Genomic DNA, 19,107 nt, shown 5'->3' on the forward strand with positions numbered 1-19,107 from the left:
GGCTGTAATAAGAATAGGAATATTGATGAACAAGAGGGCATATTGATCACATACTATTATACAGTAGAAATACGAAGTCATCTTGAAAGACAGAATGCCCTGCGAATGGCCATCAGACGTTCCTTGCTTTTCCTTTTACCCACCAAGCAGCTATTTAGGAGGATTGACTGGAGTTATTTGTCACTTTTATTCTGATTGACAAAATTCAACCATGTTTTGAGGGGATCTTCATCAGTTGTGATCGAAAGTTAAATCTCATTTGTAGTCCTGTGTGTGTAATGCAGACAAATCATTTAACTTCTCTGAATTTTATTCTCCTTATCTCTAACACAGTTCTTAGCAGAGTATTGTCTCCATTTATCATACAGGATTATCAAGAAGACCAGATAAAATAGTGTTTTCTATTGTCATTCTTCTTATTTTTTAAAACTTATTTATTTATTTAAAATTTATTTATTTATTAATCTCTACACCCAATGTGGGACTCGAACTCACAACCCTGAGATCAAGAGCCATGTGCTACTCTCACTGAGCCAGCCAGACACCCCAGTTTAAATAGTATTCTGAAAGGGCTTTTAAAATACAAAAGCTTGGGGATGGCTCAGCAGTTTAGTACCTGCCTTTGGCCCAGGGCATGATCCTGGAGTCCTGGGATTGAGTCCTGTGTCGGGCTCCCTGCATGAAGTCTGCTTCTCCCTCTGCCTGTGTGTCTGCCCCTCTCTCTTCTCTTCTCTGTCTCTGTCTCTCATGAATAAATAAATAAAATCTTTAAAAAAAAATACAAAAGCTTTATACAGAATTTTGAATTTAAACGAAGAGTTAAATTTTCAGTTAAGATATTTGCAGACAGGGATGCCTGGGTGGCTCAGCGGTTGAGTGTCTGCCTTTGGCTCCAGGCCTGATCCCAGATTTCCAGAATCGAGTCCTGCATCGGGCTCCCTGCATGGAGTCTGCTGCTCCTCCCTCTGCTTGTGTCTCTGCCTTTCTTTCTGTGTCTCCCATGAATAAATAAATAAAATCTTTTTTTTTTTTTTTTAAAGATATTTGCAGACAGGAGTGCACATGTTGAATTAAACGTGTATTAAGTTTTATAGGAATGTCCTTCCTAATCTACTTCTGAAGAGGAAAACAGAAACATGTATTATGCTGAAGGTAAAAATGTTATTTTTGGTGAATCACAGACATTCAATTTCATTTGTCTGAAACAAAACAGAATAGTCTAAAATACATGAACACATATTTTACATTGATCTCATTTAAGGGTCAGTGGTGACCACCATCTGGACTGAGTAAGCAGAGGTGTGGGAGATGCATGGAATGCGGGTTCTGTGAGGAGACACTTAGGGGAAATCATGTTTGCTGTTTTCTCCATAATTCATTCAGTGGTGCCAGAGCTGGGGGTTCGCTGGAAAACGTAGTGAGACTTCGGTTTCAAAACAGGAGCAGTTTGCTTAGTGGAAGTACACTATAGGAAAACAGGACTGCATCAAAATATAAGCTTTGGTGGAACAACAGGCACTGTAAGTAAACAGCCTCAGACTTAGAGAAATTGTTTGCAATATATAGAACAGCCAGGATTAGCATCCAGAACACGTGAAAAAATCCCTCCTACAAATCAATGAGCACATGACCGCCATACATTAATACAATAGAAAACACAAAAGTTCTCAAACTTTTTGGTCTCAAGATGCCTTCACACACTTAAAAGTGGAGAACTCCGGAGGGTATTAGTGTGTATAGCTTATATCTTGATATTCGCTCTCTTAGAAATTAAACAGATTTTTAAAATATTTATTAAAAGTAATACATGTTGAATATGAAAAATAACTTTTGAATGAAAGTTTAATGAGAAGAGAAGCATTGTTTCACATTTTAAAAAGTATTTATTAGCAAGAGAGCACAAGTTAGGGCAGGGGCAGAGGAAGACGCAGGCTCCCCACTGAGCAGAGAGCCTGATGCAGGTTTCAGTCCCAGCACCCTGGGATCATGACCTGAGCCAAAGGCAGACACTTAACCAGCTGAGCCACGCAGGCACCCCCATTGTTTGACATTTTTGAAACTTTCTTTGTCTAGCTTAATGAAATTGAGGATTCTTCTATTGGTTTCTGTAGTCTGTTCCTCTGTGTTTGGTTAAAGTATATGAGGAAAATGGAGCCTTGTGGGCCCCTCTGGCTCTCCCAGACCACACTTAGAATGGCTGCATTAGAAAAATGGGTAAATATATGACTAGAAAAAGCTGGAATAGTTAAACAATGTGAATAGTTAAACAATAGTTAACATTGATCATTGTTACCGAGAACCAAGGAAAAACAACTTCATAATTGTTCTATGCTTTCAGATTGGCAGAAGGGAAAAAGTCTCACAAGATCAAGATTGAATGTTGATGAGGATGAACAACAAATGAGAACAAATTCATTTCTTTTGGAGTAAAATTGATTCAATTTGATGATGTGTGAAAGTTGAAGATAGGTTTAGCCCATGACCAGAGGCTCTGTGGCCTTAGGTATATAACTAGTCTCTTTTCCTGGTGCCCACGGAGCAGCAGCATGGGCTTCACCTGGCAACTCTCTTCCGAAGGCAGAGCTCAGGTCCCACCCCGGACTTGCCCCATGAGTCTGTGGTTGATTTCTTAGGTGATTCATATGTTCTTTAAGGCTTGAAAAGCAGTACTCTCCAGAACCCATGCACTTGTACAGTAATAAGTACAAGGCTTATTATTATTACGTGGATGCTCACAGCTGAATTGTTTGTATCTAGGAAAAGTGGGAGATAGCCTAAATGTCCATGAACAAGAAAACAGATCAATTATGGCCAATTTTAAGATGACAATTGAATAGTTAAAATGGGTGAGCTTGATCTATAATATCAGTGGATAGCCACTGGGGAAGAAAATAATGAGTGAAAATAAGCTGTCGTTTTAAAAAACAGTGTTATTTATGAAGAGGAAGCACAGCAACCTCACTGGGAAACATCGCTTGGAAAAGTACTTGCCTCCAGAAAGGGAGGGAGAGGAACAGAAGCGCGGCATGGCAGCAGGAGGGGCCTCATCCACATCCACCTGTTTTTAAGATCTGAAGGAAAAATGTTAGCACTTGTTTGTTCATTCTGGATGGTGGGTAGTGAGGGTTTGTTACTGGTTTTCATGGAATACTCAAACATCCAGAGAAATACGAGTTAATGTTTCCCTTCCTGCCAGCAAAATAAACCCTCACAGAGAGGGGAGATCTAGAGGTTAAGCTGTGATGTGTGTGACCTTTGATTTCTGGCATGATCTGTAAGCACATGGTGGCAGAGGCTGTTACTTGTCTCTCAGTACCCTTCTTCCCTCAACTCTAATCTCTAGTTGGGCATAAAGCGACTTAGAATCCGATTACTTCCCAGCCTTCCTTCCCACTCCCTTCAGTGACTTGAGCAACTTTTGGGACCTTCAAGATGTAGGATGTCCTTATTCCTTCTTCTTGCCAGCTTAACGAAGAGGTAGTGGCTGGAGCTCTAGCCCCAGTCGGGGACCATGAGTCCTCCCAGAGCCGAGCAGCAAGAGCATGGGCGCTTCTGTTCTGGGCACCTCAGAGGGGCCCTGCGAGCCGTAAACCACCTCCCTCCGCACCCTGGAGAAATAAAATTCCCACGTTACTGAAGCCTCTGTTGTTTTGTGCTTTAGGTCACGTGTGACTCAAGCCCTGACTGACTGAGCAAGTGCAGTTACCTGAATGAGAGGCATGACCTCAACAGTGGCAAGAACGTGGGCTCTGAACTCTGCGAGGTCTTAGATCAAATTCCAGCACCAGCATTAGCTAGATGATCTTGGGCAAGTCATCCAAACTCTATTTTAATCTGTAAAATGGGGGTGCCAGTGTGGCTCAGTCGGTCGGTTAAGCACCTGCCTTCGGCTCAGGTAATGATCCTGGGGTCCTGGGATCGAGCCCCATGTCAGGCTGTCTGCTCAGCAGGGAGCCTGCTTCTCCTTCTCTTCCCACAGAGCTCTCTCTTTCTAAAGTAAATAAAATCTTTACCAAAAAAAAAAAAAAAAATCTGTAAAATAGACCAACATTGGAGAACCATAAAGGTTAAAGCTTTTAGGGGTGGGTACCGTGCTTGCATGTAGTAGGCATCCAGTAACTCAGCCTTCACTTACTTTCAGTAGTCTCTTCGGCTAGAAATTTTTTTTGCTTCAACTGTTCACGTTGATTTCTGAAATAATCCAAACAGTGAAGTGATAACATGGAGAGAAATCCATGATTATATTGATCCTACAGTGTATTAAAAAGGAAAATACTACCGTATATGTTAAAATTCTTTCGGCCTAACTGGAACGACATTTTTACAGGCTGAAGCTGAAAATACACTATTTCAGTGTGGTGGTATGACACCAATGGAAACTTTTGATGATGCGATTTTAATCATGTTAGAAGTCTCTGAGCATTTGTACACATAATTACTTTGCCATGAAAGCCGCTCAGCCCCAACCTCATTAATGCCCTTTCAGATACAAAGTGCCTTCTGAAACTGGGGAAGACTCGAATTCTCCTCTTCACTACAGATCATTTGGATGTTACCTAGGGGAAGCTTCAAAAAAGGAAAAGATCATGCTATCTCTTAGCATATGGATAGTGTGGTATATAGATTATATAATCTCTTCAGGTACTTCTATTCAAATTTAGTAAGAACTCCTCCCTTCGTGAGTCCAAAGGGGAACAGTAGTCTCAGCATGCTATGAGGCAGAACTTCCAACAGAATTAGCTGTCAGAAGTGCCGGAGGATGATGTGCGGGGAGGTGCCCTGAGTGACAGCGGGGGCCTGGGCTCGGATTCTCTACCTGCCTTCAGAGAAGCCTGCCAGCAGGAGGAGGCCTGGCCAGCAAGCTCATTTTGTTCATGCAAACATTTTGTCTGCCAGTTGCCTCATTTGTGAAAGGCACTCACTAGCTCCCGAAGTGGTCAGATGAAGGAGGTGACTGGTATATGCTGGTGGTCCCTCGGCCACCTGTCCCAGCCGCCCGGCTCACTCCGAAGCAACCTTGTTCTCAGGACACCTCTGTTGGCACGAATTTTATTGTTCTTGCTTCCCGAAAGGATACTTTTGTTCTAGTCTGCCAGCTGACCAGTTGGGAGATACTTTCTGAATGCCTTGGAAGCCACGCTCTTGTGTTGCTGGCGAGACCACCAGGGACAATTTGTCGTATTTCTGTTCTGGAGTTTAATCTTCTCTCGGAAAGGAGCAACAGTTTTTCAAAAAGTGATTTTGTGTTTGTTTCAAACTTGTATGTTTTAATGAACTATGAAATGCTGTTTGTAAAAGATCCCCTAGGACCCTGAAAGGAAGACAAGCATCACCTGGAATCCCACACATACCAACATTTTGACATAGACTCCCACGACCACTTCTAGGCAGATAAAGATACTTAAAAACTGAATTTGTCCTCCAGATACTGTTTTATGACTTCATTTCCACTTATGCATGTGCTCTATGTCAACTACTACATATTATTTATTTATTTAAAGTTTTTATTTATTCATGAGAGACACAGAGAGAGGCAGAGACACAGGCAGATGGAGAAGCAGGCTCCATGCAGGGAGCCCATTGTGGGACTCGACTCTGTGACACCCTGAGCCAAAGACAGACACTCAACTACTGAGCCACCCAGGCGCCCCCGATCACAGTTAAAAAAAAAAAAAAAAGTGCTACATTCATCTGTGTTATCCCCAAACATGAATCATGTTTTGAAAAGGTAGCATGGGGGGCACCTGGGTGGTTCTGTCGGTTAAGTGTCTGCCTTCGGCTCAGATTATGATCCTGGGGTCTTGGGATTGAGCCCTACTTCGGAGCGGGTGGGGGGTGACTGGTGGGGGGGTGTCTCTGCTCAGCGGGGAGCCTGCTTCTGCCTCTCCCTTTCCCTCTGCCACTCCACCTGCTTGCTCTCTCTCTCTCTCTCTCTCTCTCTCTCTCCTCTCAGAACAGTGAGTAGATCCTCAGAGACGGTGACGGGTTGAGAATCAAGGCAGGTGTGCAAGGAGCCTTCCGAGGCACCTCAAAACCAAAAGGTAGGGATAGCTATTTCCTCCACTGCAGGTCGAGCGGAGAGCATAGGTATTCAAGTTAGAGCCACCTGGGTTCAAATCTCGGCTCCAGAGTTTACAAGGTTTGTTAACCGTGGCCCATTATGTCAAGGCTTTGAGCCTGTTAACTTCGGAGTAAAACAGACCTGATAACTGCTATGTCTTAGTCTAGTGGTTGCAATCATGAGCTCTCGTCTACAAACCCCACGTGCGTGGCACACAGGTGCCTGCTGAACCCCGCTTCGCCTTCCCGTCCCCTTCCCTCTGCAGTGCAAAGAGCATGGATTGGATTCCAGTCGATCTTCACCCAGACCAGGGTGTTTTCCTCTCTGGATCTTGATTTCATTGCTATTTTATGAGGAGTCAGAACCATGACCTTGATTCACGAATTCTCTGGTCCTGGGGCCGCTGCAAGAGGCAGTTGCCACCACGCCCAGTCCCAGGACCCCACGTCCACCTACTCAGTGCACCCCCGAAGGGGCTGAGCGTGACAGAAACAGAAAACTGGGGCCCTCTCCTCCTACTGGAAGCTCTTACTTTGGAAATGTCACCAACTCCCTGGGACCCTCAGTTGAGACTAGACATACGTAAAAGCCAAGAAATGTCTATTTTACTTGAACACGTGTTGCTAGGCTGCCTTGTGTTGTCCTGTAACTCCGTGAACCGGTCTATATTGGGTGGAGGTCCATGTGCTTCAGAGAGCCTGGGCTTTGCAAATAAAGGAACCTGGGTTCGAATCCCAGCACTGCGTTCCGTCAGCTGTGTGACCCTGGGCGTACTCCTTAACCTCACTGCGCTCTAGCTTCCCCATCTGTAAAATGAGGGTAATGCTATGGTATTAGTTTCCTCTTCCGCTGTCATAAATGACCACAAACTTGATGACTTCAAATAATACACAGTTATTATCTCACGGTTCTCGAAGCCAGAAGCCTGCAGTGGGTCTCACTGGGTTGGAGCCACGGTGTCAGCAAGGCTGGCTCCTTCTGGAGGCTGGAGGGATGTGTCTGTCTGCTGGCCTTTTCCATCTTCTAGAGGCCTCCTGCGCTCTGGCCCCCAGAGCTCTGGCTCTGGCCCTCGGCAGGTGTGGCCCCACCACTGCCGAGCGACAATGGCTAGTGGTCGCTCCTCCTCTGACTCTCACCTGCTTCCACTTACAAAGACCCTTGTAATTACAGGCCCAGCTGGATCACCCAGCAGAATTTCCCCTCTCTGGATCCTCCATCACTCCTGCAAAGTCCCTTTTCCCAAATAAGGAGCCGTATTCACGGTTCCGGTTCGGGGATGAGGAGGTAGGTGTCTGTGGGGCCGCCCCAGGGCCGGGCTGCAGAGCCCCAGGGGGTAAGGGCCCCGAAGCAGGGAGCACCAGGCGCCCTGCGAGGACCAGTCCTGGGCTGCACCTGGACTCTAGGCCCCTCGAGGGCAGGCAGGGGCTCCGTCCTCCTTTTCCTCTTCTGTCCTCCCGCCTGGCCGAGCGCGGGAGCCACAGGACCCGTTTGGGAAATAGTTCCCAGCCGACTGGCACGCGACCGCAGGGCGCACGGACTGGCCCTCGCGGGGGCACCTGCCGGGGCGAGAAGTGCGCACCCGCGACCCGCTTTCCGCGGCCGAGGCCTGGCCTGCGGCCCCGCGGAGGGGCGATCCCCAGCCCTGCAGGCGCCCCGGGGCGGCAGAGCCCAGCCCGGCGGGACCCGCAACGCAGCACCGCCCAAGGAGGCCGCCCTGCTCTCCAGCAACGGGATGAGCAGCGGACCCCCCCCCCCGCCCCCACTTTGTGCAACGTGATGAGCAGCGCAGCCCGAAACCTGAGTGTCCGGCCAGGAGGAGGCCTGGAGTCCCCGGCTGGCTCCGGACTGAGTGCACTTCCTCCAGCCCTAGCTCTCCGGTGGCACCATGCGCAGCTTCGGGGTTAGGGGAGCATCCAGCGGGTTTCTTGGTGTCTCCTTTCCTCTCCTCTCTCCTCTCTCCTCTCTCTCCTCTCTCCTCTCCTCTCCTCTCCTCTCCTCTCCTCTCCTCTCCTCTCCTCTCCTCTCTCTCCTCTCCTCTCCTCTCCTCTTCTCTCCTCCTCTCTCCTCTCCTCTCTTTCCTTTCCTTTCCCCTTTCCTTTTTTTTTTCAGTAATCTGAAATTTACGTGCTTCTTAATATTTTTCTCAGACCCTCCTATTCTTTGTAGGAGACAGGCTGGAAGCAGCATGATAGCAGGGCCATTGGGGTGATGCGCTAATCCCTCAGTCCTGCTGAGCAGAGCTGCCCGGCCTCTCTCTGCCCCATCCTTACCGGAGAAGGAGAATGGATGGTTATTTGATGGGCGGGTTTGGCAGAGGAACTGGGCGTGGGCGGCTTGGCCCCTTGCTCTTCTCTGGGCTGGGCCGGTGTGGCTGTGGAGTGGAGTGTTCTGGTCTGATCCAGGCCCACAGTGAGGGGGGCAAGGAAGCAAAGCGGCAAAGGCTCTGCTCCCCGGGGTGTCCAGCAGGGAGGGTGGGTGGGGTGGTGCTGAGCCCCGTGGCGGCAGTGCTGCTGTGATTGGGTGGTCTCTGGCTCACTCTGGGGTTTAGTGGTAGGAAGCCAATGTTGCCACAACCCTTCGAATGATGGATAATAAAGCTGGTGTTTTGATGCTCATTTGCTTTGGTCCATTTCCTCTCAGTTGGAAAAAAAAAAAGAATACTACATGGTGGGTTCCTTCTGAGGCTCAGAAGTCCAAGGGTGCCTTTTGCACTTAAATTCAACACACCCTAGAATTTTGGGGACCTGGGGTAGGAGAGCAAACGGGGACCCACACACCATATGTCAAAATGTTTCAAAGTTATAAATCAAGCTAACACACTATTAAGTTAAATATGCTTTATCCTCCTACCCTGGTAATTATAACTTTATAATGGCCCAAAAGGTCAGGTTCAAATTTTGAGTTCTGATTCCTTGCATTCCCTACCAGAGAGCAGGGGCCGCGGGGAGACCTGACTCCCCAGCTGCTCATCCCGGTCTTCCCACCCTCAGCTCCATCCTGCTTTGTGTAGATAGCCCAGCACTCATTTCCAAGTTCCACCTAAACTCCTGCAACCAGCTCCCCTGGTGGGTTGTGGGGCAGGGCTTTGGGGGACTGGGAGGGAAGACCCAAGTAGTCCCTGCACGTGGGCTATTTGGAGCTATCTGGGCAAGGGATTTTGAAGTTCTGGGGAACTAGATTATGGCCTAGACTTCAGAGCCTTGTGGATACCTTGGACTACAAGGTAGAATGGGACACCTCTAAAGCTGAGAGCCCAGAGCAGGAGCCCCCCTGCCCCTAACAATACTCTGGAGCAGTGTTGTTTCAGTGACTCCTTCTCCACGAAGTTTCCCCAGTATCTCCTCAACCTGAGTGAGTTTTTCTTCCTCTGAACTCATCTGCCATTTGACACATCTGCCATAGAGTCTTCCTCCAGGGCAAAACAATGGAACTTCAGGAAGGGTTCCCTCCTTTCACCACTGCAGAGGAGTCTGCTCCTGAAGTCACTCTGCGCTGCAAGTCCAGGGCAAGCAGAAACGCTCAGCGAGGGCTGCTGTCGATTCCGATCCCCTAGCTCATTTCCAAATGGAAACTTCAGCCTGTTAGACCCAGCTCTTATTTTCCTTAAAATTTAATTAATATTAAGTTTATTTTATTTTTTAATAATAAATTTATTTTTTATTGGTGTTCAGTTTGCCAACATACAGAATAACACCCAGTGCTCATCCTGTCAAGTGCCCCCTTCAGTGCCCGCCACCCAGTCACCCCCACCCCCCCTCCTCCCCTTCCACCACCTCTAGTTCGTTTCCCAGAGTTAGTTTTCATGTTCTGTCTCCCTTTCTGATATTTCCTACCCATTTCTTCTCCTTTCCCTTCTATTCCCTAATTAATATTAAGTTTAATTTTACAATGACAACAAATTAAGTTTAATTTGTTGTCATTGTCAGTATTAGCACAGCCTCACCCCCTGAGAGGATGAAGTAATGCCCTCTCCCTGTTATCACCCTTTGCTGGGGATGGGGGCTGATAATAGCATTGGACATTTTAAAATAGCCTATTTTGGATTTTTTTTTTCATCATTTTAGGTCCTTTATTTTGTTTGTTTGTTTGTTTTGGCTACAGATTCTTTTTTGTTTGTTTTTGTATATTTTTAAATCTATTTTGGAATTTTAAGGGTTGATTTGTTACTCCTGTGGAAGCCTTAACATCGAAAGCTTCATTGTTGTTCTTTTTTATTTTTTTTCATTGTTGTTTTTTTAAATGCATGGTAAACTTGCTTAGCAAAGTCTCCCCATCTCTTAATCATTTATCACTCACTTGTGCCTGACACTTTCCTCACATGCCATCAGCGTCATTCCAGGATGGAAAAACAATGTGATCTAAGAGCAGATTGGCTGGTTAGAATGTGAGAAGCCATAATCAGTATGGATTTATTGAGGCTTGCTCCGAGGCAAGGAGCTTGCAAGCTTGCAAGCGATCAAGAGATGCCTAAGGCCTTTACTGACCCCTTGCAAGGGAAGAAAGTCTTCCATAGTCCATATTCCCAGGTCTTTCCAATTTCCCACATCGTTAGCACCACTCTGGCATCCTGACAGCCACTTAGAAACCTGCCTGTTCTCTAGGAGACCTTAGACTGGGCAAGTCTGCAACAACAACGCCCCATAATCGCAAAGCCCAGACCCTTCAAAAATTCACTTCAGCTCTGTTTCCAGGAAAAACAATATCGCAGCCCTCTTGATGTACCTGCTGCTTCTTTAAAATTCCAGGCAGCAGTGAAATGCTAGAGCAGATATGGATCTTTGAGTTTATCTATCTAGCTCAACCTCCTCATTTTACAGATGAGAGCACTTGGTTTGGGGAAAAGACCGTCCCCTACTTTGGTAACAGTGCTCAGTGGACAGTGACCAGTGCTGGTATTTACATCTACTTATATACATATTGGCGCCTTTCCTTGTTCCAAGAGGCACTGCAGACCAAAGGTGTGGTACTGAGGAGCCCACACACAAAGAGAAGACATGAGTTCTCTGTGCTGCAGTGAAGATTTTTTTCTCATCCAGATACAGAGAAGTCAAGCCTGTTTGCTTTAAAGCAACTGAATCCCTGTGTCACTGCACTCCTTTATGTAATCCAAGTCTCTATATTAATCCTGCGCTCTCTGCTTGCTGGAGAAAATGTTCCCTATACATGAGTATCTTCTTTGCAAAAATGTTTAAACTCATTAAATTAACCATTTTAATTATTTCCAAGTGTACAAGTCAGTAGTATTAAGCACATTCACAATGTTGAACGACCATCACCATTTATCCATTTTTCACCCCTGCCCCCCGAAACTCTGGACCTGCTAACCAGTAATTTCCCATTCCCTCCTCCCCCAGCCCATGGTAACCTCTATTCTACTTTCTCTCTCTATGAATGTGCCTGGTCTGGGTTCCTCATACAAGCAGAACCGTACAATATTTGTCCTTTTGGGGTTGGTTTATTTCACTTAGCAGAATGTTTTCCGGGTTCATCTGGGTGGTAGCATGTGACGGGATTTCCTTCCTTTCTAAGACTGAATACTATTCCATTGTATGCATAGGCCACATTTTGCTTATCCATTCATCCATAAAACACTTGAGTTGTTTCCACCTTTTGGCTATTCTGAGTTATGCTGCTATAAACACAATTATACAAATATCTGTTTGAATCCTTACTTTCAATTCTTTTGGAGATACACGCAGAAGTAGAATTGCTGGATCCTATGATAATTGTGTTTTGCTTTTGGGGGAGCTACCACACTGCTTCCACAACGGAAAACATTCCCACCAGCAATGTACTAGTTTTCCAATTTCTACTTATCCTCCCCAATACTCGTTATTGTCTCTATGTGTGTGTATTTTGAATAATAGCCACCCTAACAGGTGTAAGTGGTATCTCACTGTGGTTTTGATTTGCATTTCCCTAATGAGTGGTGATGTCGAATATTTTTTTTTACATGCTTGTTGGCCATTTGTATATCATCTATGGAGAAATCGCCAGACAACTCCTTTGCCCGTTTTTGAGTTGGGATGTTTTTTTGCTGTTGTTAGTCTTTATGTATTCTTGATACCTTATCAGGTATATGATTTGCAAACATATTACCCCATGTGAGCTATCTTTTCACTCTCTCAATAATGCTCTCAATGCACAAAAGCTTTTTTTTTTTTTGCACAAAAGCTTTTCATTCAGAATAAGCCCAATTTACCTATTTTTTCTCTTGTTGCCTTATTCAAGAAACCATTGCCAAATCTAATGTCATAAAGACTTTTGTGTTTTCTCCTAGACTTTTACAGTTTTAGCTCAATATTTAAGTCTTCAATCCATTTTAGGTTAATTTTTGTATATGTTTTAAGGAAAGGGCCCAGCTTCATTCTTTTGCATATGGGTATCCAGTTTTCCCAGCACCATTTATTGAAAAAGTATCCTTTTTCCATTGAATGGTCTTGACACCCTTGTCAAAAATTAATTGACCATTTATGAGAGAGTTTATTTCTGGGCTCTTTATTTTATTCTATTGGTCTAAAAATGTTTCTTCACACCAATACCACACTGTTTTGATTACCGCAGCTTCATAATGAGTTTTGAAAACAGGAAATGTGAATCCTTCAGCTTTGTTCTTCTTTTTCAAATATGTCCTTTTAAAATTGTACATCTCGACAGCATGCATTTCTAAAAGACATTTTCAAGAGTGGCAAAATCTGAATCTTCAAAACTTTAATACAGAAACTAAAGCATTTTCTGCCCTTTATTTGATGCACTGAAAGGATTGAGTGAAAACACATCTTGCTTCCTTGTACTCAAACCCACCACTTCTCCCCACAATCCTTCTGGATGGGTTAGGCAAGTAAGGGAGGAGTTGATTCTGGGTGTACAAAAAGAGGTGTACATGTAGGGGAAGGCATTGCTCTTGTGAAGGAAAAAGCTCCCGCTAAAAGGTAGTTGGAGGGTAGAATGGAATATTGCTAAAAAGAAGGAAGGGGGTGTTACTGGAGGGGTCTAGGTTGACCCCAGGGATGTTACCAAGGATAAAGAGGGCCCTCTAGCCAAGGTTGGTGGAACTGGCTCAGGACCCCTGGAGGAGCATTGATGAAGTCCCTGTGCCAGGTGCTGGTGGGTGGCAGGGCCAAATGGAACTAGCTGGAAGAGTGTTTTTTGATGACACCTCTGCTAAAGTTCACTTACTATATTGATGTACCCCTGGTACCATCACAGGAAGAAAAAAAAATCCTAAAAATATTTTATTTCTGGCATAATTTCATTCTCTCCTCCTACCTTTTGCTTTTTAAAATTTTCCTTCGAGTGGCAATCAATGATGCCTGCAAATTGAGGCTTTTAGCTAGAGCAGAGAAAGAGTTAGATAACAAGAACAAGCAATGGTTTAATTCTTGCACGGATTAGGATGAGGATGACTATCAGGGTGGGCAACATGATGAAGAAGGGAACAGGGCAATTAACCCAAGAAGGCCCAACTTGTACCAAGGACCATTGATGAAACATTCCCACTCAGCCATGACAGCGGGGGGGGGGGGGGGTGCAATTAGAGGAGGTGGGAAGGCTGTGAGCAGCGGGGCCAGGGGGCAGTACAAAGGGATGGCAGGGAGGCAAGCCAGAGTTGAGAGATGAGTTAGGTCTGGCTGGGGTGAGTGGGGAATTTCTGGCACCAGGAACGTAGAGCAAGCAGGCAACTGGATCCAGCAGTTCCTTCTGACACCAGGAGAGCCTGTGCTCCAGGGAGGAGGAAGAGAATGCAGTAGAGACCTAGGGGAAACATTCAAGGGGTTGCTGATAGCACCAGTCTCTAAGCCATGCGAGGTTGCCCTGGAGGCATCTCTGGGAATCCTCAGCATCTAGATAGTAAAGAGCCTGACATCATGGATCATGGATGAAATCACTCAGATGAAGAACACAGATAGGAGAAAAAAGAGTTTAAGGTAAAAATCCCTGGGATATAACAGCCTCTGGGAGCAAACTAAACAAAACCCAATGCACAAGAATGCAAAGACTCAAGAGGTGGTAAGCTGATGGAAGAGCACACAGCCATTAAAAAAAAAATAGAGGGAGACAAATTCTAGAAGAAGTAATGTGACCAACAGCTTTAACTGCCACAGAAATGCCAAGAAAGGTGAGGACCAAAGGCATTTTGTTGAATTTAGCAGTTAAGAGGTTGTATTAGTCAGGGTTTTCCAGAGAAACAGAACCAGTAGGATTGGGGTCCCTTCCTGGCTCCCAACATGTAACTCTTGGTCTTGAGGTTGTGAGTTTGAGCCTTACATTAAGTGTAGAGATTACTTAAAAATAAAATCTTAAAAATAAAAAAGAACCAATAGGCTCTAGTTAGCTATTTAGCCAAACATCTATCTATATAGATGTATGTATATATTGATATATGCTGATATATATATGTATCTATGTAAATAGACTTTCTATATGATTTTATTTTTTTTTAATTTTTATTTATTTATGATAGTCACAGAGAGAGAGAGAGAGAGAGAGAGAGAGAGGCAGAGACACAGATAGAGGGAGAAGCAGGCTCCATGCACCGGGAGCCTGATGTGGGATTCGATCCCAGGGTCTCCAGGATCGCGCCCTGGGCCAAAGGCAGGCGCCAAACCGCTGCGCCACCCAGGGATCCCCTAGACTTTCTATATGTATATATATATCTACATAGATAGATATATCACTATATCTAGAAAGCTATTTGGACACCAGGGTGGCTCAATTGTTTAAGTGTCTGCCTTCGGCTCAGGTCACTTTTCCAGCGTCCTGGGATTGAGCCCTGCATCTGGCTCCCAGCTGAGCGGGGTGTCTGCTTCTCCCTCTTCCTCTGCCTGCTGCTCCCCCTGTTCATACTGTCTTTTTCTGTCTAATCAATTGAGGTTTATTATAAGACATTGGATCATATGATTAGGGAAGTTGGGAAGTTCCAGTCTGTCATCTGCAGGCTGGAGACCCAGAGAAGCCAGCTGTAGTTCGAAGGCCTGAGAACCCAGGACAGGAGCATAAGGTGCACATTCCTGCCTAGGTCTGAAGGCCTGAGAACCAGGGATGCCGGACACGAGGAGATTGATGTCTCAGCTCTAATGATCAGACAGACAGAGATGGCACAGCCAGTCTTCCTCTACCTTATGGTTCTATTCAGGCCCTTAGCAAATGGCATGATGCCCATCCAGGCTAGGGAGGTCCATCTGCTTTCCTCAGTCCACCAGTCCAAACACTAATCTCTTTCAGAATCACCCTGACAGCCATACCCAGAAATAAAGTTTAACAAGAGTCTGGAAAATCTCACGGCCAGTCAAGTAGCCACATAAGAATAACATTCCCTCACCGCGGTTACTGGTGACATTTATTTATTTATTTATTTATTTATTTATTTATTTAAGAGAAACTGAGAGAGCAAGCGAGTGGGGGTGGGCAGAGGGAGAAAGAAAATCTCAAGCAGGCTCCATGCTGACCATGTGGGGGCTCACCCTCATGACCCTGAGATCATGACCTGAGCTGAAACCAATAGTCATAGGCTTAACCACCTGAGCCACCCAGGCACCCCTAGTTACTAGGGACTTTGAAAAGAACAGGTTTCCTGGAAACAGCTTAGAGGCACTGAGGAAGACGGAGTGAGAAAAGGTTGGAGCAGCACCCCACAGTTTCTTCAGAGCAACATCACTTTGAGGATGAGGATTTTTTTTTAAAGAAATATATATATATATATATATTTTTTTTTTTTAATAGGAAAGAAGAGCACATTTATGGGTTGAGGAGAAGAAAGAAGAAGAACGTAGAGGGGGAAAATCCAGCAGAGAATGAACAATTTGTGCAGTAAGATCCTAGAGAACGTGGAGTGATTGTGGGAGAGAGAATAAGGGTTTCTGTGAAACAACAGCTTGCCCCTGAACGTGGCCAAGGGCTGGCGAAGGATGAGGAAGCAGTAGCTAGGGAGGCCTGCGGGTGTGGGGAGGGCGCACTGAAGGTGGACGGCAAGCAGGTGAGCACAAGCCCTGGGAGGGGGAGATCCATGTGAGCACAGCAGGGGTGTGAACTGGGTCCCCAAGGAGGGTGCTAAGAATTGGGACACCTCCTTGGAGAAGACAGGACAGGTATCTGGGAGCCCTTTCAATTCCTCATATGGTCTTCTCACAATTCATCCAAGGGTGGCTTCCTTACTTCCTAAAATAATCCCAGGGGTGCATGGCTGGCTCAGTCCGAAGAGACGGGACTCTTGATTTCAAGATTGTGACTTGGAGCCCCTGTTGGGTGTAGAGATCACTTAAATAAATAAAACTTAAAATAAATAAATAGGTAAATAAAGAAATAAATAAAATAATCCAAGGTACTTTGTTACCTGACGTCCTACCCTTACAAAATACATTTCCAAATACATGTTTTTATATGTTATATATGTTTCCAATGATATATTCCACGTTCAAGAATATATATTACATGTATTTCTAAATATACAGGTTTCTGAATACACACACGCGCGCGCACAATCCTGTATCATTATTTATTTCAGGTGGGCTACTTGCTGCCTTAAACTGCAGGAGACATTGTAGCATCTATAGATAAAAGGCGAGAAACACCAAGCAGCAGCATGAAGAGTTGATTCTTGCACTTTCTGTGAGGTGCAGTGTGTCAGGCAGGCATGTGAGGATGGAGAAGACGAGGTCACCCTACCAGAAGTTTCTAGTCTGGTTAGGGAGATGAGTTGTACACATGAGAACATTAGCCCAAGGTGGTGATCACCAAGCATTCAGTGCCAAAATGAATGAAAGCTCTGTGTCAAAAGGAAAGAGACACCAAGCAAAGACTCAACATGAACTGAGCAGCTACCAGCATATTTTATTTTATCCTCGTAAAGGTTCCATGAGGTTATATTGTTCTCTGGACACGGGAAGCTTCAGCAGGAGAAGTGAATTTGCTGGAAATAAATCAGGTGGAGAGAGTGTGCAGGCTCAGTCCATTGCATCGTGTTGTTGTTGTTGGGACTTATTCAAAGTTCGTGTTTGCACTAGCAGCTGTCTGCGACGACCCTCCCCACCCAGTTCTTAATGTGATGGTGACCTTGAGAGCTCTTTGGGTGGCTGCTCTTCATCACAGACGCTAGCCCGACACTTGCAGTTCTGCAGACGTTCCCTGCGTCTGGACTGGTATCATGATGGCTTTGTTTCTGTCTGCACTCTTACTAAATTAGGTGGGCCTTTTGCTTTTGTTGAGATCCTTTTGGGGCATTGTCTTCTACTGTGCCCATCTTTAATGGGGCAAAGCTATGACCCATTTTTACTGCTTGTGTTCAGTTGGAAATGAGCCTTCAGCTTTAATGACCTCAGAGCAATCGGTCGATGCAGCACCCAGCAGCCTTCAACCTTTGCTCCTGATGATGACGAAGATGCTCTGGCATTGGCATTCTGATGACAAAATGGCAAATGTTTTGATGTTTTTCTATTATTCTTCCATTGTTCTTTACAAGAAATGTAAGATTTAAGTGAGATTTAAAAGGTGGAAGAATGAAGTCCTCCATAGTTTAGAGATTACCTTGGAATTAGCGGAAAGTCAAAAACTACAATGATACAGAAAATAGTTTCATAACACAAATAAGAGCATAGTTTGTTACTGTTTTTCTCTTTATAAGTGTTATTTTACATCGCTTTATAATCATTATTAATGGTATAGCCAAAGCTTGATATGATGGGGTCTTTTTTTTTTTTTTTTAATTACTCCCTCCTGAGTGGATTGGTACTGCAAGAATTTTTAAACAGCTGCCAACATTTTACTGTTATATTCTAATCACATGATTGACTGTCAATATGTTCCTTGTGTGGAAAAAAGTTTACTTGAGCTGAGTGTTCGTTATCTTCACTTTGGACCATTTTAACAAGAAAGGAAATAAAAAAGAGCTTGGCAAGAATGTGGGCTCCTTGCCTTATGTAAGCTGGCTTACCTCCCACCTCCTGTGGGTAGAGCAGAAAATGGAAGGGGGGAAATGGGGGTGCGAAGCTCCTGCCCACGGCTCCAAATGGAAAGCAGTAGGAATCCATCATGTTTATAAACTCGTGAAAGAAATGAATGACCATCCAGGCTCAAAGGCCATAGTTTTTGCCCTTTCTGCTCCATGCTTCTTCTGATGGCTTATGCATCTTAAATCCCCAAATTCTCTTCAAGAAAGAGGAGCAGTTTCTCCTGATTAATAGGCGCTCAGAGCCATGCAACCAGGAGTCAGGAAATGAGGCCCAGGACCTGGCTACCCAGCGGAGTTCCATTGCTGGCTTTTACTCTAGAGTGACCCCTGAAGGTGTGAGGGAACAGTACGCCGGTAGGCATACACCTCCTGTAGGATTCAGGAAGCCACAGGAATATGCTCTACGAATTTATCTGAACAACTAAATCCCATTAGCCTATTTCTCCTAGGAGAGGGTGTTCTGGCATTGGCAAGAACTTGAGCTGGAGCATGGAAACATTTCGTTTTGCTTTTGTTTTTGTTCGGTTTAAAATTTGTGTTTTATTGTTTCCTCTTCATGTTTTGTTAAATTCCTAAATGGTTATCATAAACTTTCTTTTCTGTTTTTTAAAAGATTTTATTTATTTATTTGAGAGAGAGAGAAAGAGCACACAAGCTGGGGAAGAGGTAGAGGAAGAGGGAGAAGGAGACTCCCTGCTGAGCAGTGAGCCTCACACAGGATCATGACCAGAGCCAAAGACAGATGCTTAACCAACTGAGCCACTCAGGCACCTCAATAAACTTTATTTTCAACATTCTTTCCTTTTGCTTTATTTTTAAAGAAAAGGAACATTGAAAATGGGAAGACTTTGAAGAAGAACAAAGAAGTAACTCTTCGCTTCTTTGTCCAATCTCCCTGACCCTGTGATTTCCACAAAGAAGAGAGGAAGAATGTTCCAGGTAGAGTGAACTATAGGATCAAAGAACTGACGTGCATGGCATGAAAAGAACAGCAAGAGTAAAGCTCAAGGGACGCCTGGGTGGCTCAGTGGTTGAGTGTCTGCCTTTAGCTAAGGGAGTGATCCTGTAGTCTCCAGATCAAGTCCCACATTGGGCTCCC

At 44.9% G+C, this 19,107-nt stretch overlaps 1 protein-coding gene across 1 annotated transcript; it reads left to right on the forward strand.

The window, feature by feature from the left end:
* The first annotated feature begins 7,164 nt into the window (after positions 1-7,164).
* Positions 7,165-8,026, forward strand: LOC121486959. Its single transcript, XM_041748466.1, has 3 exons — positions 7,165-7,221; positions 7,350-7,792; positions 7,837-8,026. Exons 1-3 carry the CDS (start codon positions 7,165-7,167, stop codon positions 7,964-7,966), a joined length of 630 nt encoding a protein of 209 aa, XP_041604400.1. The 3' UTR covers positions 7,967-8,026.
* The last annotated feature ends 11,081 nt before the right edge of the window (positions 8,027-19,107 follow it).

Source organism: Vulpes lagopus, chromosome 3 (assembly GCF_018345385.1).
Source record: "Vulpes lagopus strain Blue_001 chromosome 3, ASM1834538v1, whole genome shotgun sequence".
Classification (NCBI taxonomy): domain Eukaryota; kingdom Metazoa; phylum Chordata; class Mammalia; order Carnivora; family Canidae; genus Vulpes; species Vulpes lagopus.

Bases quoted from the DNA above. Each gene is read 5' to 3' on its own strand.
- LOC121486959 (XM_041748466.1), top strand. From the start codon at position 7,165: ATGGCTAGTGGTCGCTCCTCCTCTGACTCTCACCTGCTTCCACTTACA. The intron at 7,222-7,349 runs GTAATTACAGGC...ATGAGGAGGTAG, and splicing joins TTCCACTTACAAAGACCCTT to GTGTCTGTGGGGCCGCCCCA. The intron at 7,793-7,836 runs GATGAGCAGCGG...TTTGTGCAACGT, and splicing joins GCCCTGCTCTCCAGCAACGG to GATGAGCAGCGCAGCCCGAA.